General features: G+C 37.2%; 1 protein-coding gene across 8 annotated transcripts in view; it reads left to right on the top strand.

Moving 5' to 3' along the window:
• TMEM116 (transmembrane protein 116) overlaps nt 1-16791 on the top strand; it is a 40275-nt gene extending 23484 nt beyond the window's left edge. For 6 of the 8 annotated variants that reach the window (XM_043901659.1, XM_043901658.1, XM_043901657.1 and 3 more), the window contains 7 exons: nt 2524-2628; nt 4715-4764; nt 5869-5952; nt 6296-6434; nt 8420-8564; nt 9163-9236; nt 9993-10524. In XM_043901659.1, the coding sequence (XP_043757594.1) occupies nt 2524-2628; nt 4715-4764; nt 5869-5952; nt 6296-6434; nt 8420-8564; nt 9163-9236; nt 9993-10199 (804 nt within the window). In that variant the 3' untranslated portion in view covers nt 10200-10524. Of the gene's footprint in view, nt 1-2523; nt 2629-4714; nt 4765-5868; nt 5953-6295; nt 6435-8419; nt 8565-9118; nt 9323-9992; nt 10525-14350 lie in introns of those variants that run through there. The other 2 variants (XM_043901661.1, XM_043901662.1) reach the window with 2 other exon arrangements.
• The last annotated feature ends 889 nt before the right edge of the window (nt 16792-17680 follow it).

The raw sequence follows: 17680 nt of genomic DNA, 5'->3' as shown, positions 1-17680 counted from the left end.
GATCTTCGAGGACCACTTTTCACTGTTGAGTATGATATTAGCTGTGGTCTTGTCATCCATGACCTTTATTATATTGAGGCATAGTTCCCTCTATACCCAGTTTGTGGAGAGTTTTTTTCGTAAATGGATGTTGAATTTTGTCAGAAGCTTTTTCTGCATCTATTAGGATCATGATTTTTTGTTTGTTTGTTTTGGGATCATGATTTTTATTTTCCTGTTTGTTAATATGGTACACCACATTGACTGATTTGTGGATATTGAACAATTTTTGCATTCTGGGATAAATTCCACTTGATCATGGTGTATGTTCCTTTTTATGTTTTGTTGAATTTGGTTTGTTAATATTTTGTTGAGGATTTTGACATCTAATCTCATGATTATGTTGTACCTTGGTATGTTTTCTTCATGTTATGTTTGGTTTTATTAAGTTTCTTGGACATGGTGGTTTGTATTTTCATCAAATTTGAAAATTTTTTGGTTATTATCCCCTCAAATATATTTTTTTTCCTCCCTTCCTCTCTACTCCTGCTGGAATTCCAATCCCATATTAGGGATTATTAGCCTACTTGTATTGTTACATAACTCACTGAAGTTTTGTTCCTTTTTTTCAAAGTCTTTTATCTCTAGGTGTTTCGTTTTACTTTCCATTTCTGTGTCTTCAAGTTTACTAATTTTTTGCAATTTCTAATTTTCCATGTTTTAAATTCCATATATTTTTCATCTCTAGACTTTCAGCTTGGATCTTTTTTATATCTTTCATTTCTCAATGTTGTCCTAATGCTTTCCTCTACCTTCTTGGACATACTGAGTATATTTACAGTAGTTCCTTTAACTTTTTTTTCCTAATTTTTATAATCTATGTTGTTTCTGGGTCCATTGCTATTGATTAATTTTTCTCTTGACTATGGGCCATAATTTCCTGCTTATCTACATGACTTACAATATTTTAATACACACCAGATATTATAGATTTTATATTGTTGAGTATTGGGTTTTATATATACATATAAATCCCCTTTAAATTCAGGAATTTTGTCTTCAGTGTAGTTAACTCTGAGTTTGTTTGATCCTTTGTTTTTTTGAAGGCTTGCTTTTAAGCTTAGTTAGGGCAGTATTTCATGTACAGCTAATTTGGTTTGATTAGTAGGGCAGTACTCTTCTTATGATTTTACATTATTATTCTACAATACTGCCATTCAGCCTATGGATCAGGAAGTCTTTCCACACTGGCTGATGGAGACACAAGCTATTCCTTTAGGGATTTTTTTTTTTGAAGGTTGTTCTACATACTCCTTTCTGGTGCTTCTTTTTCTGTTCATGGTTTTCTCTCCCATGTGTATACTTAACCAAAGACTTGAAGGTACCTCTGCAAACCTGCAGAGCGCTAGGTTTCTGTGTATCTGCCTCTTCTCTGATAATTTGCTTCACACATTTTAGCTGCCTTGGCCTCTCTGAACACTGAAATCTGTCTCAACTCACAGACAGCTTATTTCTTTTGGATTCCCCTTCACCACACTCACTTTGCCCAGCTGGTTAGCTGGGTTCAACTTGTTTGTTTTTCTTTTTTTCGGGGATTACTGTTCTGTACTGATTGTTATCTGATGTTTGAAAACAGGGTGTTTTCATGTATTTTGTCCAGGTTTTAGTTTTTTAAGGCTGAGGTGCAAATTCTATTCCTTTTATTTCATCAAAGATGGAAGCAAAATTTCCTTCTCTTAGATTTTTGTCCTACTGATTTGTTGCAATCTTGTCAGCTCTTTGATGTTTTTAAAGATTAAAAAAATATTCATGTTTAGTTCTTTTGAATGGAAAGTTTGGTTCGGATAGCCTAGGCTTTCATTATTAGAAATGGAAATTCTTATGTCCTTTTCTTTATTTTTTAAAATTTTTATTGGAGTATAGTTGATTTACAATATTGTGTTAATTTCAGGTATACAGCAAAGTGAATCTGTTATACGTAAACAAATATCCACTCTTTTTTTAGGTTCTTTTCCCATATAGGCCATTACAGAGTATTGAGTAGAGTTCCCTGTACTATACAGTAAGTCCTTACTAGTTAACTATTTTGTATAGAGCAGTCTGTATAGGTCAACCCCAATCTCACAATTTATCCCTCCCCCACCCCTTATCCCCTGGTAAACTTGTTTATTTTCTACATCTGTGAGTTTACTTCTGTTTTGTAAAAAAATTCATTTGTACCCTTCTGATGTCCTTTTCAATTAAAAAATGAAATAGAAAAAGATTCTATGATATCCTCATAAAAATAGAACAGTTGAATGAGAGGAGGTGGATAATGTTGTGGTTCTTCTGAACAGTCAAAAGGATAAAATAAGGACGCTGGGACATATTTTAGGTAGGCCTGGGTTGAATTCTCAGACTTGGCCCAGTTTTGCATGATAGGGATGCTAGATGGTAAGTTACTAATAGACCAGTAGGTAGGATTCTTACAGTAGAAAATAATGAAATAAATTGAAAGAAGCCATAGTGGGACAGTTATGATCAGTTGTTTTGATTTTCATCTAGGTATTATACATCTCCTCATTTTTCTACACCATCAATTATATCTGGTATCTGTACAAAGAACTGAGGATGAAACCTAGCCAGAGTGCACAGAGGACCTTTTCACTGGTAAGTTTTATTCAGAGCTGATAGTTAAGAACAGTATGCTAAAACAAATGCACATGTCCTTGACAAATAGTTTAGCACTTAGCACTGACTAGGTGAATTCACTGGAGTTGATAAGAGAGAAAACTCATGGAGTTTGCACTCTGTTGACATGATTTCTCTACTCTTTTGCCACCATCACCACCCCTACCGCCACCACCACCACCAACAGGATTTGATTATAGGAAACATTATTTACAGTATTACCATTCCTGCCTGGTTCCTTTCAGTGAGGGAAATCCTTCTTGGCTCTATGCCAGTCCATCATTGTTAAAGAAGATCTTGGCGAGCAGGTAGGGAAAATGCCCAGCTAGCTAACATGGGATTTGGGTATTGGAAAGGCAGAGTGTTGTGGTCTGAAGTATTTTGTTGGTTTATGTGGGTAACACATATTGGTTTGCAGAAGGGCAGAGGAATAAGTGCATGGTAATTAGAAAACAAGATGGATCCAGGAAGCAACCCGTTCCTTCTTTGATTCGCAAAAGAGTTTTGGACACTGTCTAGCATTGCAGAAAGAGAAGAGAACACTTGGTAAATAAGTCAACATACCTGGATCCTTTTCTGTGTATGCATATCTTACATATATCACATAATTCACCTGTTTCAGGTGTACAATTCAGTGTTTTGTTTTTTTTTTTAATTCAGTGGTTTTAAAAGTAAACTTACCAGGTTGTAAAATTATCATAAATCAGTTTCAGAATATTTTCTTTACTCCAGTAAAATCCTTCATGCATATTTACTGTTAATTTGTTTTCCATACCTTGACCTGCCCTTGTTGTTCAGTCACTAAGTTGTGTTTGGCTCACCCTGCTCTAGGCAACCGCTAATACACTTTCTGTCTCTATAGATTTTCATTTTCTGGACATTTCATATAGATATTTTATATATCATACAAAATATTTTGATGTCTGGTTTATTTTATTTGGTATAATGCTTTTTAAATTCATTCATTGTATATAAGTAATTCATTCCTTTCTATTGCTGAATAGTATTCCATTGTATAGTACTCTTAGTTCCTTATTTCTGATTCTTTAAGTGAATCACTAGGTAATTTAGCAGAATACATTTTTATGTTGTTATCATTGTTCATTTCTTCAACTGTCTTTGTGTGTATTTTATCTTACTCAATATTCTAGTCCTCTTATTTATGCCATATCCATTCTGTTGTGGCTTTTTGAAGGAGAATTTTTGTTCAAGAGCACCATGGAATAAATGAATCTAGAAAGCCTCCCAGCATATTTTTTCCAAAGCCTACAGTTCTAGAACAAATGAAAGTGGTATCCTATCATGCAATGATGAAACGCAGCAAATGTTTGTTGAATGAATAAATGGTATTATAGCATTGTGAAAAGAGCATTTGAAAGTAAATTGGGAGATCTGTCCTCTAAACCTATTTCTGTCATTATATCTCCTGTACAACCTTGGGCACATCATCTTCCTTTCTTGGGCCTCAATTTTTCATCATAAAAATGAAGTGCTGGGGGACTTCCCTCATGGTCCAGTGGTTAAAAGTTCACCTTCCAATGCAGGGAACATGGGTTCCTATCTTCTAGATAGATCTTATATTCAAGGTGCCTTTTTTGATTCTGTCTTATACTAACCCTGGGCTGTTAATGGTTTCTGCTGGTCATCTTACACATAGACTTTTACTCCACGCATAAGGTCTGAACAGTTTACACATCCCTTGATCTAAAAGAGGAGAGGATTGAGCAGTTATTAGAAGATGAAGATTTACTGTGTAATTTCATATTAGCCTTTCTTCTTAAGAGAATTTGTTGTGGTATCCAAATCTTATATTAAGCTACTTCCTGCAGGCCCTCTTTGTAGCTACTGGTGTATTTTTTAATATACAGTAATACAGATAAAATTTTCTTTATGTTCAGTGCTAAGGAACTATTCATTTCATTTACTTTTTTATCAGATATTGCTTAACTGAAGCAAACCTGCTATTGGGAATTTTTGTGCTATCAAATAGTAAGTGATGACCTGGTCTTATTATAATATGATTGGCAATATCCTAAGACATTACTCATGTTTATTATTTTCATAGGTTATAGATTATACCTGCCGAATTGGTCAAATAGCCATCATTTTGTCCAGGTAAGATTTTTTTCCTTCCTAGCATGGTGTAGACTCATTATTCTTGGGTCCGGGTGCGAACAATTAAAAGGACAGAGCTCTTATTTCCGTTCATTCTGTCACTCCTTGGTCCTCACATAACTTTACTGAGTAGGAAGCAACAAATATGTAATCACTGATTCCATTTTCCCAGGTAAAATAGGCAAGCAGTTTGAAGTTACAGATTGGGTTTTAGCCCCAGTTCTGCAGTTAACTGTATGTGACCTTGAGTGAATATTTTTCCTTTAAGTCTTTTGCCTTCTAATTCTTTTTCATATATCATGAAAGCTATAATAGATGATTTTCAAGAACTTATTCACCTTTATAACATTGGGCGAGACTCTTTTACTAAACTCAGAAAGGATCTGGATCTCACCTAAAGTGATGGTCACATTGAGTTGATTTTAGACGTTGTTCTGTTTTACTCCTGGATCTTTTCCAGTTATAGAAATCTGCATATATTAAGCTGGATAAATAACTGTTTGCCTAAGGCTGTGTTTTGGAAAAATTCTCAGGGAACGGACAGATCACACAGCTCTTTGGTAGATTTTTTTCATTTCATTTTGACCCACTTGGTTTTTTAATCTGATGATGCAACTCCCTGAGTGCATGCTTAGTCACTCAGTCTTGTCCGACTGCGACACCATGGACTGTAGCCTGCCAGGCTCCTCCATCCATAGAATTTTCCAAGCAAGAATACTGTAGTGGGTTGCCATTTTCTGCTCAGGGAACCTTCCCAACCTAGAAACTAAAGTCACATCTCTTATGTCTCCTGCCTTAGCAGATGGATTCTTTACTACTTTGCCACCTGGGAAGCCCACAGCTCCCAGAGACTCTTGGTGAAAATCTGTTAGGTTTTATTAACCTAGATATAAAATGCATTTCCTGCTTCATTTCACCAGGAACTTGAAAAGAAAGTATACTTAAAGTTTTTGAAGTATTTTTCTTGAAGAAATGAAATGTGTATGTTTTCATGGAGAATGGGTAGGGTAATGGTATTGGGAGAAGGATAGGAGAATATTTTGCACAGGGAAAAAGGCATAAAAAAGTCTGAATATTAGGGTGATAATTTTTTTTTCCTCCCAGTCTGATACCTCTACTGTTGATGGTACCTGTATTCTGTTTGGGCAATGTCAGTGAATGTTTCCGCAACTTCAGCCAGAGCCACAGGTAACTGAGGACCTAACCTATCATTTTCATGGTAGACTACACCTATTCTTTTCTATAAATTAAGATGGAAGAAGACTTTGTACATCCATGCTGGCCAGGGTGCTTGTATTTTAAATGGGCTATGGATAGGGGCTATAGTCAAGGCTAAAAATACATTAGGTAGAAATATGACATAAAATGACTAGATGAGAATGTTTCAGTGAGAAGGAACAAGGTATTATGGACAAGGCTTAGCTACATGATAAGTAAAAATTATATACTCATTAACTTTTGTTGCACCAAATGGCTATCTCTCTTGTCTTACACCTATAGCAACACTCCTGACCATTGATTCTCTTCCTAGGTGTATCCTGATGTACTCACCACCACCAGCCATGGCTGAGCTCCTGCCTTCTGCCAACACATCAGTCTGTAGCACACTTTATTTTTATGGGCTCATCATTTTCCTGGCCAGCTTTGTACTCAGCTTCTTTACCATTGTGGTACTGTACCTCCCTATCTGCCTTTATGGAAAGCGGGATGAGGTGGGGTGAGGTGGTGCAATATTTACGGGCCTGGGAAAGATGTGGTACAGAGGCACTTCTTATAGTCCTAGAACCAAGAAAGTGACTGGTACATATTGATAATTTAATTTCTTCCTCAGTCTTTGGTACTTCCCAAGGTCAAATGATGAGTGGGGAAAAGAGCCTATATTCATTAGGTGAGAATTATGCTCATTCTAGAACTAGTATGTGTTCCTGTGGATCCTCATGAAGGACAAGACCAGAAAACTAGTATGTGTCAAGTATATTCTTTATATAGTATGATTTTCTGGAGCACAGAAGATGTTCTTTGATTTAATTTTCCAAATAGAGTTTTCTTTTCTCGGTTCTTTATTGAATATAAATTTGTGCTTATCCTATATCTAACTGAATTTAAAGTGCTTAATGGTTCATACAGTTACTAAATACTCCTTTGATATCATCAGAAGGATGGACAATTAAATAATCATCTGTGGGACAATATATTATTTATATATAGCTGCCTAGGGCAAAATCAGTAAGCAAGGAAATATGCCTTTTAATTGCCAAATCTACTTTTCAATATCATTTCTCCTCTTTGCATGCTAGTTCAGGGATTACAAATTATGCTTGTAGACCAACTTTATCCCACAAATTTTTTTCTTTTTGCTAGCATACCTAGCATGTGTGAATGAAATGCAATAGTGGAGTATTTTCTTTGATAATTCAAAAAGAAGTTATGGAGGTAGCTTTGATCAAATCAGCAACTTTGTAAAGAAAGCACAGTGACTACTTCATGTTAAAATGGCCTTGATGGTTTTCACTTAGAACTGATTGACAGTAGAGACAGGTCTCCCAAAACATGGGACCCTGGGGATTCCTGTTTGCTCCTTGAGAGTAACCCAGACTTCAGTGGACATTCAGAACTGGCATTCTGATTCTTTTTTAATCAGCAGATGGTGAACTGATTTCTACTAGACATAAATAATCTCAAATCAAGTTTCGTCCTCCTTTTGATTCCTGTGTCTCTGGGTAAAGGAAAACACATGACTGAACTTAAGGAATAGGGTTATTAACTTAGACAGTAGATCTGGATTATTTGAAAAAAGTTTCAGATTTGGTCACATTTTATTTTTTTGTTGTTTTACTTGTTTTAGTCACTAAAGTTGTGTCCAACTCTTTTGCAATTCCATAGACTGTAGCCCCACCTAGGTTCCTTTGTCCATGGGATTTCCCAGGCAAGAATACTGGAATGGGTTGCCATTTCCTTCTCCAGGGAGATCTTCCCAACCCAGGGATAGAACCCGCGTCTCCTCCATTGGCAGGCAGATTCTTTACCACAGAGCCACCTGGAAAGCTCAGGTTTATTACCTAATTTACTCCCCCACAGAAAAGATATTTAACTGATTTATATTTATTTCGTTAACTAAAGCGTATTCAAATTGCTCCCAATTGGAAGGGAAAAACAATGTTTTCCATCTAAAGATAGTAAGAAACTTCCTAAAACTGTTTTTGTTGGAAGCTGAGAATATTAAGCTCTGTCAAGTGCTAAAGTATTTATTTAAAAGGTATTAAGCTAGAACACTGTCTAACACAACCTCTAAGAAAGTGTTTTACAAGAGAATCTGGTTAGGTCTTAGTTTAACTTCCCATGCATATTGCAAGTAACCTCATTGAGAAAAATAAAAGCCTTAGGGTTGATGTAAATTTTACATATTGAACATGATAACCACAAGTTTGACTAATGTTTGTCCATTTCCCTGGCCAAGCAAAAGATCACTCTGGAGAATTTTCTCTCAAAAGAAAAAAAGGAAAACCTGATCTCAGATGGCAAAGACAATAATGATAAGAGGATGGTCTTTCCTGCTGTCAGATCGTAAGAGAAGGCTCTCTCTAAAATGACAGACTAGACAGGGAAGTTTTAGTAAGCGTTAGGCAGACTACTCACTGCTATAACCCATGTTTAGGTCTTACTCATTCAAGCCCAGACACTTTACAAGAAGTTTCTGAAATCGACTGGCTTTCTGGGGAGTGAACAGTGGGCAGTTATTCACATCATGGAGCTGCGAGTGCGCTTCTACCCAGTGGCCTTCTTTTGCTGCTGGAGCCCAGGTGGGTATCTTAACTGAAAGATCTGGGCAGTGAAAAGGGTAATTGTTAGACTGTAATCAAGCAAAGTAGTTTCACCAAGAAGTTTGACTACAAATTCCTGTCCAGCATATAAAATTTACTTTGGTCCCACCCATATTTCCAGTTTTTCTCAACCTCCTTAACTTCTTTTCCTTCTTATGTTTTTAGAAATTGAGATAATTAGACGTGAAATAATATGAGAGGAAATATCATGACAGAACTCAGAGATATTAACACCTGCCCTTCCTACTATACAGAGTTATAATGTGAGGATCAGATTTGATAATGTTTATGAAAAGGCTTGATAAACATAAGTTAAAAATTGTAACTTAAGTCCTTCCTATAGTATGTCTTGCTTCCATTACTACTCTTAATAATCTGCAGTTTAATCACTGAGGAATAGCAGTGGAGACCTGCTATTGGAAGAGACCAGAAGCCATTGGTTTATATAACTGGTTAATCTCACTGCTAGTCTTCATTATGCCTATAATTCTCACAGTGCTTAAGTGTTTATACTGAAAAAAATTTATGCGCAGGTACCCAGAATTGGCAACAAGATCTGTGCTTCATGTTTTCACAGCTGTCATTCTGATGATCATAAAACTGACAAAACTACAGGACACCAAACTTCATATGGCCCTCTATGTTCTCCAGGTAACATCTTCAAAAAAACACCCAGCATGTCTGTTCTTACACTTTCTTATCCTGTTCTCTTACATTGCCAAAATTCAGTAAGCACATTTTTCCCCCCTTAGGGTATTTCTTTTTACATTGCAAGAGAAAAATATATTATTTACATTCAATCCTGAAAAATGTGAAAATTTCCTCATTGATGACGTAGATATCTTTATGAAAGTGCTGCCATGAATTTCAGAGCTTGTGTGTCTCTAGCCAATTTCATTTTATTGATGTGTTTTTTTAAGGGATGGGTAACAAAAGACAATCTCTACCAGGTAATGTTCTTATGAAACACTGATAGTGACATGATTGTCTCTCATCCAGAGTGAAATTAATAGATAAATTAGCTGTTCTAGGTGAACAGAGAGAAAGAAATAAAGAAAAGAATGATTCTTTCCCTCCTTGTCAGATTTAAGTAGGTTTTTTGGGCTCTCAGACTATGCTGCTTGGCAGTTTCCTCAAGCGTAACCCAGGAAATGGGGCAATAAGGTGGGACATTGAAACCACTTCATTGTCTGTATGTATATAGTAAGAAATATGACTAACTCTCATGACAATGAACAGTGTGAAAAGTGAGTTCAGGAAGAGATGAAAAATGGTTTTCAAAAACAACACCAAATCTTGATTTTTGAAGTGAATATAACAATGATTTATAAATAAGAGGAATGGAACTCTTCCCCAAATCTCTGAAAACCTGAAGAATGGGCTCCATCACCCCTTCATCTCCTCCAGGCTCTAACAACATCATCTCAGGGTCTGCTCAACTGTGGAGTATATGGCTGGACACAGTACAAGTTCTACCAACTAAAGCAAGAAGCTCGGCGTGATGCAGACACACAGACACCATTATTATGCTCACAGAAAAGAGTCTATTGCAGGGGCCTAGATCCGTTGGAGTCAACTCTTGCTTTTGCTACTAGCACGTCTACCATTCTTTGAAACTATAAAACTAGAACATCCAGAACTGGAATTATTCTGCACTAATGGTTTGGGCAGAGTGTTTGAGGCCAACATCTTAAGTCTTTTCTAACCGTGCCTTAAGCTATAGAAGTGAAAGAGAATATAGTACCATGATTAGTAGCTACTCTAGTTGAAGTGGGTGGAATCTATCTATTATTCTTAGATGCACAGATTAAGTCACTGTTCAGGGAGATGAAGCTACTTGCCACCTAACAGATACACTCATATTACTTGAATAGATACTAGATTTGTGGAGTCTCTTCTGGAAAAAAATAAATTCCAAGTTATTATTAGTTATTATTTATACAGAGTATTTCCAGGCCCTCTACTGTGGTTGTGGGAGAAGCAGTGTGGCATGTAACAACTTTCTTAGATATTTACATTGCTCTTCCTTCCATTGTACAAAGAAAGTCCTGGTTTTACATTCTTTGAACAGAGTTTTGGAAATTCAGAAAAAGCAAGGACAGAAGGTGTCAAAAAATTGATAGGGAGATCCTCAGACACTCCACATCCTAGTCTCATATATATTCCATGCTGTTCTAGGTATTAACAACAGAAACCATTCCCTTCTAGAAAGTTAAGGCCAGTCTTTTGAAGTTACAGTGGATAATAAGATTTAAGAGAAATCAGGATTAAAACTGAATCAAAAACTTCTCAATTTACATTTATAAGCAGAAATCCTAGGTTGTAGGTTTCATAGTGCTTGGATGTAGAATTAGATTGAACAGTATGAACTTGCCATTTTTGTAGGTTAAAGTGGTCTAATGTCATCTATTTTACATGGTTCAACCTGACTGGAAGTGCTAAATATATGTTTATTGAATAAATGAATAAATAGGTGAATGAATGACTAACAAGTAGAATTGAACTTTTGGGAAAGAAAAGACTCCCACACTGAAGAGGCCCGTTCATGGGTAGGAATGTTTAATGTTTCTTCCTCTTTAGTCACGTAACAAATAATGTTTGGTCTCTCCAGTTGTCATGAGCAAAGCCAAACCAGGGCCAGGGAATCAGATGCTGTGATGCCTAAACAAAGGGGAAAGCCAAATGGACAAAAACTAGAACGATAATCAACTAAAACATCTGGAATGTTTATTAAATCAGATACTTTTCGCCTAATATATTTCCTTGGCCTGTGCAATATCGTTAAGATTAAAGAAAATTGACAGAGTAGATTATAATGGGAGATAAAACAGTATACAATATATTAGAAATATATTAGATAATATATTAGAAATCAGTCCTGAATATTCATTGGAAGGACTGATGCTGAAGCTGAAACTCCAATACTTTGGCCACCTGATGCGAAGAACTGATTCATTAGAAAAGACCATGATGCTGGGAAAGATTGAAGGCAGGAGGAGAAGAGGACAACAGAGGATGAGATGGTTGGATGGCATCACTGACTCAATGGACATGAGTTTGAGCAAGCTCCAGGAGTTGGTGATGGACAGCAAAGCCTGGTGTGCTGCAGTCCATGGGGTCACAAAGAGTCAGACACGGCTAAGCAACTGAACTGAACTGAAGACAGTATACTCTGAAAAGTAAGTACCAGAGATCTTTCCAAAGGAATTCTCAACAGAAATGTTGTTCAGTTGCTAAGTCATGTCTGACTTTTTGCAATCCCATGAACTGCAGCATGCCAGGCTTCCCTGTCCTTTACTATCTCTGAGAGTTTGCTCAAACTCATGTCCATTGAGTTGGTGATGCCATCCAACCAATAGAAATGTTAGGGAACTCAATAACAGCTCTTTAGGTTTTAGGCCATGAGCTTCAGCCTTTCTAAGGATGGTAACCTGACCTCATTCTATCAAGATATATTGAGGCCTCTCAGGGTGTGTAGCACAGATTTTTGGGTAGCACAGAATGAGAAGGACACCTCACCTAGAGAGCTGCCTTCACTTCTTTTAATTTAAAAACTAGTAAGAATTCAGTGTATAGAAAGACAGATGGAAACAAGAATTCTCCTTTCGATAGGCCTTGAGGGATACCTGAAGTAAGGAGCCCATTTCTTAAAAAGTCCTTCATAAGACTTTATTTCCAAAAAGAAGATAATTATCGAATGTCTGTCAGGTTTGTTTATCTTCTCTGATAAATTTTTTGCATTGACACTGGTCTTGGATATTCTATAGATGTAGCAAGCAAAAAGATAGTAGGAATGAAAAATAATATAAGGTTAGGAAAGATTAGGATTATAAGCTCTTCATTATACTGAGAGTAGGAGGGCCACTATTCAAACTACCTCTCTTGGCCTTGAATTCATATGTAGGAGGGGCATAGACATAGATACAGTGGCAGTTCTTAAAATTTCTGCGAACACCCCTCCCGTGACTCTGATACTTGTCTAGGTTGCAGTCCTAGTGGGATACAGTGATATCTATGCAGCTTTGATTAATACAGATCTTTCTTGGACCACATGTTATATCATCCTTCACCTTCCGCTCATTAGCCCTGTCTGTGGCTTCAAAAATCTCTGTATTGCACCACCACATGTCCTGCATGGGGAAATGGGTAAGTGTTTGAGGTTTTTCTCAATGCATGAGAGTCTTTGGAAATTTTCACATAGGCACCTCCCACATTTTACATCTTTGGCGTTGCACTGGCTGAAGACTTCACTGCCACAGTTCCAAAACCTGTCTCCCTTGGTATTCATTCACATTAGCAACTTTCCTGGGCAACCTTTGTACCCCTTTCAAAGATTTTAACACAGAGATTCTCTAGGCTTCAACCCTGGCCTTGCCAACAATAACCTTGTTCCTTGCAAAGGGTGCCATTTTGCTTGTAGATATCTGTGTGGCACCACTTGGGGTGCCATTACAGTATTCTGGGAGGTCATGCTCATCCACACTGAGGTGGCAGGGTGGTGTTGTCTTTAGAGAGTTGTGGTTTTTGCAGCAAGATCCAAATGCAAAATCTGAACCCTTCTTCAGCTGGCATGAGGGCAGACAACAGTGATTCTTTTGAAGAACACTGCCATGGTCACATTCTTCTCCCTTATCTACTGTCTTTTCCCCATAGTATGGCTTTCAAAAGAAGCTTTGGGCCTCAGATTTATTAAATAGGCAGCCCTTTCTGTGCAACAACTTGCGGAAATAGGGAAGCTGCAGTAGCTGAAGCTCATATCTACAGTAATAAATTCATGGGCTGTATAGAGATTCTGGCCATGGAATTTGCAGACCACATGGTCATGCTTCATTCCCAAGTGATGGCCAACCTCATGAGCTATGAAAGATGTGAAGTTTGATGTATCTTTTTGAAAGAAAGATTCATCAAGGTTGCATTCTTGACAGTGCAGATACCACAGAAATAAATGCATGGCCCTGGTAATTCCCAAAACTTTAGCCAGTAGTCATATGAGCAGCATCATGTTCACTTCTCCCAAGAGATGCCAGTTTCTCTAGTGGTTAAAACTTCTAAGTGTTTCCTACAAATTTAGGAAGATTTGCACAATGGTTTTTTTTCTGTCCATATCTCTGACTTAGAAAGTACCACTTTCATGTTATATCCTGGTGTACCTGTTGACCAGTGGAGAAGGAAATGGCAACCCAATCCAGTATTCTTGCCTGGAGAATCCCATGGACAGAGGAGCCTGGCAGGCTTTTAGTCCATGGGGTCTCAAGAGTCAGATACGACTTAGTGACTAAACCACCACCACCACCTATTGACCAGAGCATGGAATCTGTTAACATCTTTGGGATCTTGGTAACTTACTATTCCCGCATTTGGAATCACGGTCAACCACAGTCAACTTGAACATACTTGGGAAGTGGCCACATATAAGGCATAGGAACTGAGGAAGTCCTGTTCTGCTCTGAAATTGTGAAATGCTTAAGAGTTCCTCTTGTTTTTCTTCACGGATTACACAAGACTAACCTGAGTTTAAAGATATGCCATAAACCATATGCTGAGGAAGACAGTGCCATATAAGGTCAGGATTCCCTTTTGACCTGAGTAAGGGCTGATTATCACAAAAGAATCCAGGTCATCCTCTGAATACTCAGTCATCCTGAATAAAAGCAAGACTAGTTTCCCATTTTGACATATATGAAGAGGGAACTTGTGTAAAACAGAAACAAGTAATCCTTTTGCTTCAAACTGATAATAATATGTCATTTCCCTTGTTTGGGCAGGACTTTGTACACTTTTTCTGCTGCTGCTGCTTCTTCTCTGAATATCTTCTTCTCCTCTGATCCTGATGATTCCTAGGAAAGACTTTTATAACAAAGAGATTCCCACTACAGTGCATCCCTGGAAGAACAGTCAGAATTACCAGTCAAGTGACACTAGGCTTAATACGGGAAGGGCCCATTCTCAAATGCCCTGAATGGGATTCCTAAAAGAGAAATCACTCCAAAACTTAACCCATTATCACCTGATTTCGTAGAAGAAAGGATAGGAGGCAGGCAAAGTAACAAACTGAGGTCATCATTATCATGGCCCGGGTGAAACAGCAAATTGATTGTGAGTTGATTTCCCTGGGACACAATTATTTGTCAGTGACAACAGTTGTTTGGACAAAGATTAAAACTATGCTGCCTGCAAGAATAGCTGCTCCACCCTCAGAGTGCTACATGATGACACCTACCTTTTGTCTATGTCACTTCCTATTCCTCTTGAGCTCTCGCTCTTTAGGGGTGTCCTCACTTTGTAACCACCCTCAAAAAACAGCAGTTGTAGTACTCTTTAGCCGAGTTCCTGCTGTCTTCATAGAAGGGCATATCAAGGAGAGGAAACTTAGACGTCCAGCCACTACAGTGGTAACAGATCAGGCCCTAGGAAAAGAAAAATATATAACCTCTTCCCTCAGTCCTAGTTTCTGTGGAACAGCCTTCTCCTCTTGTCATCTAGTACGCTTTTGAATTGACACTGTAAAGTTTCCAGAGCAGGGGTTTGTGGATTTCTGAGTAAACCACTGGCCTCTGCTGTTTAATGCTGTTTACACCATTCTCTACTCTCTATTTTATAGCCCATTTCAAACCTCCAGTCCTTTTCCTTTTTTTACATTATTCACAATATGTTTGTTTATTTGGTCAATCCTAGAATACATGTGGAGTATTTTTAGAGTAACTAACCCAGGCCTCTGTGAAAAGGAAGTCTATCAACTGGAGAACAGAGTTTATGTTCAGTTCCTTTATCTTTAGCCTTACATATGAGGTCAAAATAATGTTTCCCAGAATTATTTAGATTGGTACTGTTTTATCCACACCTATTCAGTGTGGTCATGTTATTCATTTCTATTATAGTTAAGGCCATATGTTACTATTTGTATTTCATTCTGATTTGCTCCCATATTTTGGATGATGCTTATTATTTAGGGGGAGTATGTGAAATGTTACCATGATTCTAAAAGTCAGTGTGTGCTACGTTGCTTCAGTTGTGTCTGACTCTTTGTGACACTATGGACTATAGCCTGCCAGGTTCCTTTGTCCATGGGATTCTTCAGGCAAAAACACTGGAGTGTGTTGCAATGCTCTCCTCCAAGGGATCTTCCCAACCCAGGAATCGAACCCACGTCTCTTAGATTTCATGCATTGGCAAGTGAGTTCTTTACCACTAGTGCCACCTACTATACCAAAAAAGTGTACATCTCCTTGAGTCTTTAATCTGTTCCCATGTCCTCATTCTTTCGACTCAGTTTTCAATCATCAGTCTCAATAGCACTTGGTTTATTTTTCCTGTGTTTCTTTCTGCACAAATAAGCAGATACATGTGTATTTCCTTATATTCTCCTTTTTCATATGTAAACGTAGCATAACATTTTCTACTTTCCTTTCTAAACTTAAAGATATAGCTTGTAAATCACTCATATCAGTTTATAAAAAATCTTCCTCATTCTCTTTTTTATAATTGCGTAGTATTTAGATTATGAATGTACCATAATTTATTCAGTCACTCTCCTATATGTGGGCTTTTAGGTTGTTTATTTTGAAATTATACACTATCATCAGCAAATAATGTTGCACATATTTTTTTTGTGGAAGAATACTCCTAGAAATGAGAAGATAGTGCTCATACTAATTACATTTGTAGCTTGTCTGATATTCCCAAATATATGAAGGGAACTTCAGAAGCTTTTTGCCACTTTTAATTCCCACTAGCAATGTATTAGAATGCCTGTTTCTCCAAAATCTAAGCAACAGAATATATCGCAATATATCAGTTCACCAAACTGATAGAGTTTAAGATGTCAGTATTGTTTAACTTTTACTTTTTCTAATTTTGAGTGAATTTAAATGTCTAATATGTTTAAAAGCCATTTTTTTATCTTTTAATAATTGTTATTATTTTTTTCCTATCAAGCTCTTGGTATTTTTTTCTCCTCAGTTTTCTCCCTGTAGCTTTATTGAAGTATAATTCACAAATAAAATTTTATATATTTGAAGTGTACAACATGATTTGATGTATGTATAATTGTGAAACATTTATTGTGAATATAAATTTTATAAAAGATAATGAATAGTTTAAATAATTTGGGGAATGAATCATGTGGGAGGAACCACTCTACTGAGTTTCAAGACTGTGTGGTATTGGTGATGGGATAGACACATAGATCAATGGAACAGAATAAAGAATTCAGAAATAGAGAACCCATGTGTATGGTCATCTGATTTTTGACAAAAGGGGAAAAGCAATTCTGTGGAGGGAGAATAGTCTTTTCAACAAATTTTGCTGGAAAATTGGACATACGTGGACAAAAAAGAGGAACTTTAACCTAAACCTAAAACTTCATACAAAAATCATGCCAAAATGGATCATAGATATAAATGTAAAATATAAAACTTTTTAGAAGAAAACATAGTGTATATTTTGGATCTAAGACTTGCTGAAGAATTCTTAAACATGGCACCAAAAGCATGCATAAAATCTTAAAATCCATAAATTGGACCTAATCAAAGTAAAAGCTTTTGTCAAGAACCTTAAGTTGAGACAGAGTCACGATGGCAGAGTAGAAGGATGTGAGCTCACCACTTCTTATGAAAACACCAAATCACAACTAACTACTGAACAACCACCAACAAAAATTGCTGGAACCTACCAAAAATGATCCCTTACATCCAAAGACAAAGAGGCCACAAATGAGATGGTGAAGGTGAAGTGAAGTGAAGTTGCTCAGCCTTGTCTGACTCTTTGCGACCCCACAGACTGTGGCCTACCAGGCTTCTCCGTCCATGGGATTTTCCAGGCAGTGAGATGGTAGGAGGAGTGCAATCATGATAAAATCAAATCCCATACCCACCAGGTGGGCAGCTCACGAGCTAGAAAATATATTATACCACAGAAATTCTCCCACAGGAATGAAAATGTTGAGCCCCATGTGAGGCTTCCCTGACTGGATGTCTGGCAACAGGAGGAGGAAGCCCCAGAAAATCTGGCTTTGAAGGCCAGTGAAGCTTGATTACAGGAATTCCACAGGATTGGGGGAAACAAAAACTCCACTCTTGGAGGGCACATACAAGGTC

The sequence above is a fragment of the Cervus elaphus genome, chromosome 5, assembly GCF_910594005.1.
Source record: "Cervus elaphus chromosome 5, mCerEla1.1, whole genome shotgun sequence".
Lineage (NCBI taxonomy): Eukaryota > Metazoa > Chordata > Mammalia > Artiodactyla > Cervidae > Cervus > Cervus elaphus.
The sequence above is the reverse complement of the archived record's forward strand: the minus strand, read 5'-3'. Positions and strand labels throughout refer to the sequence as shown.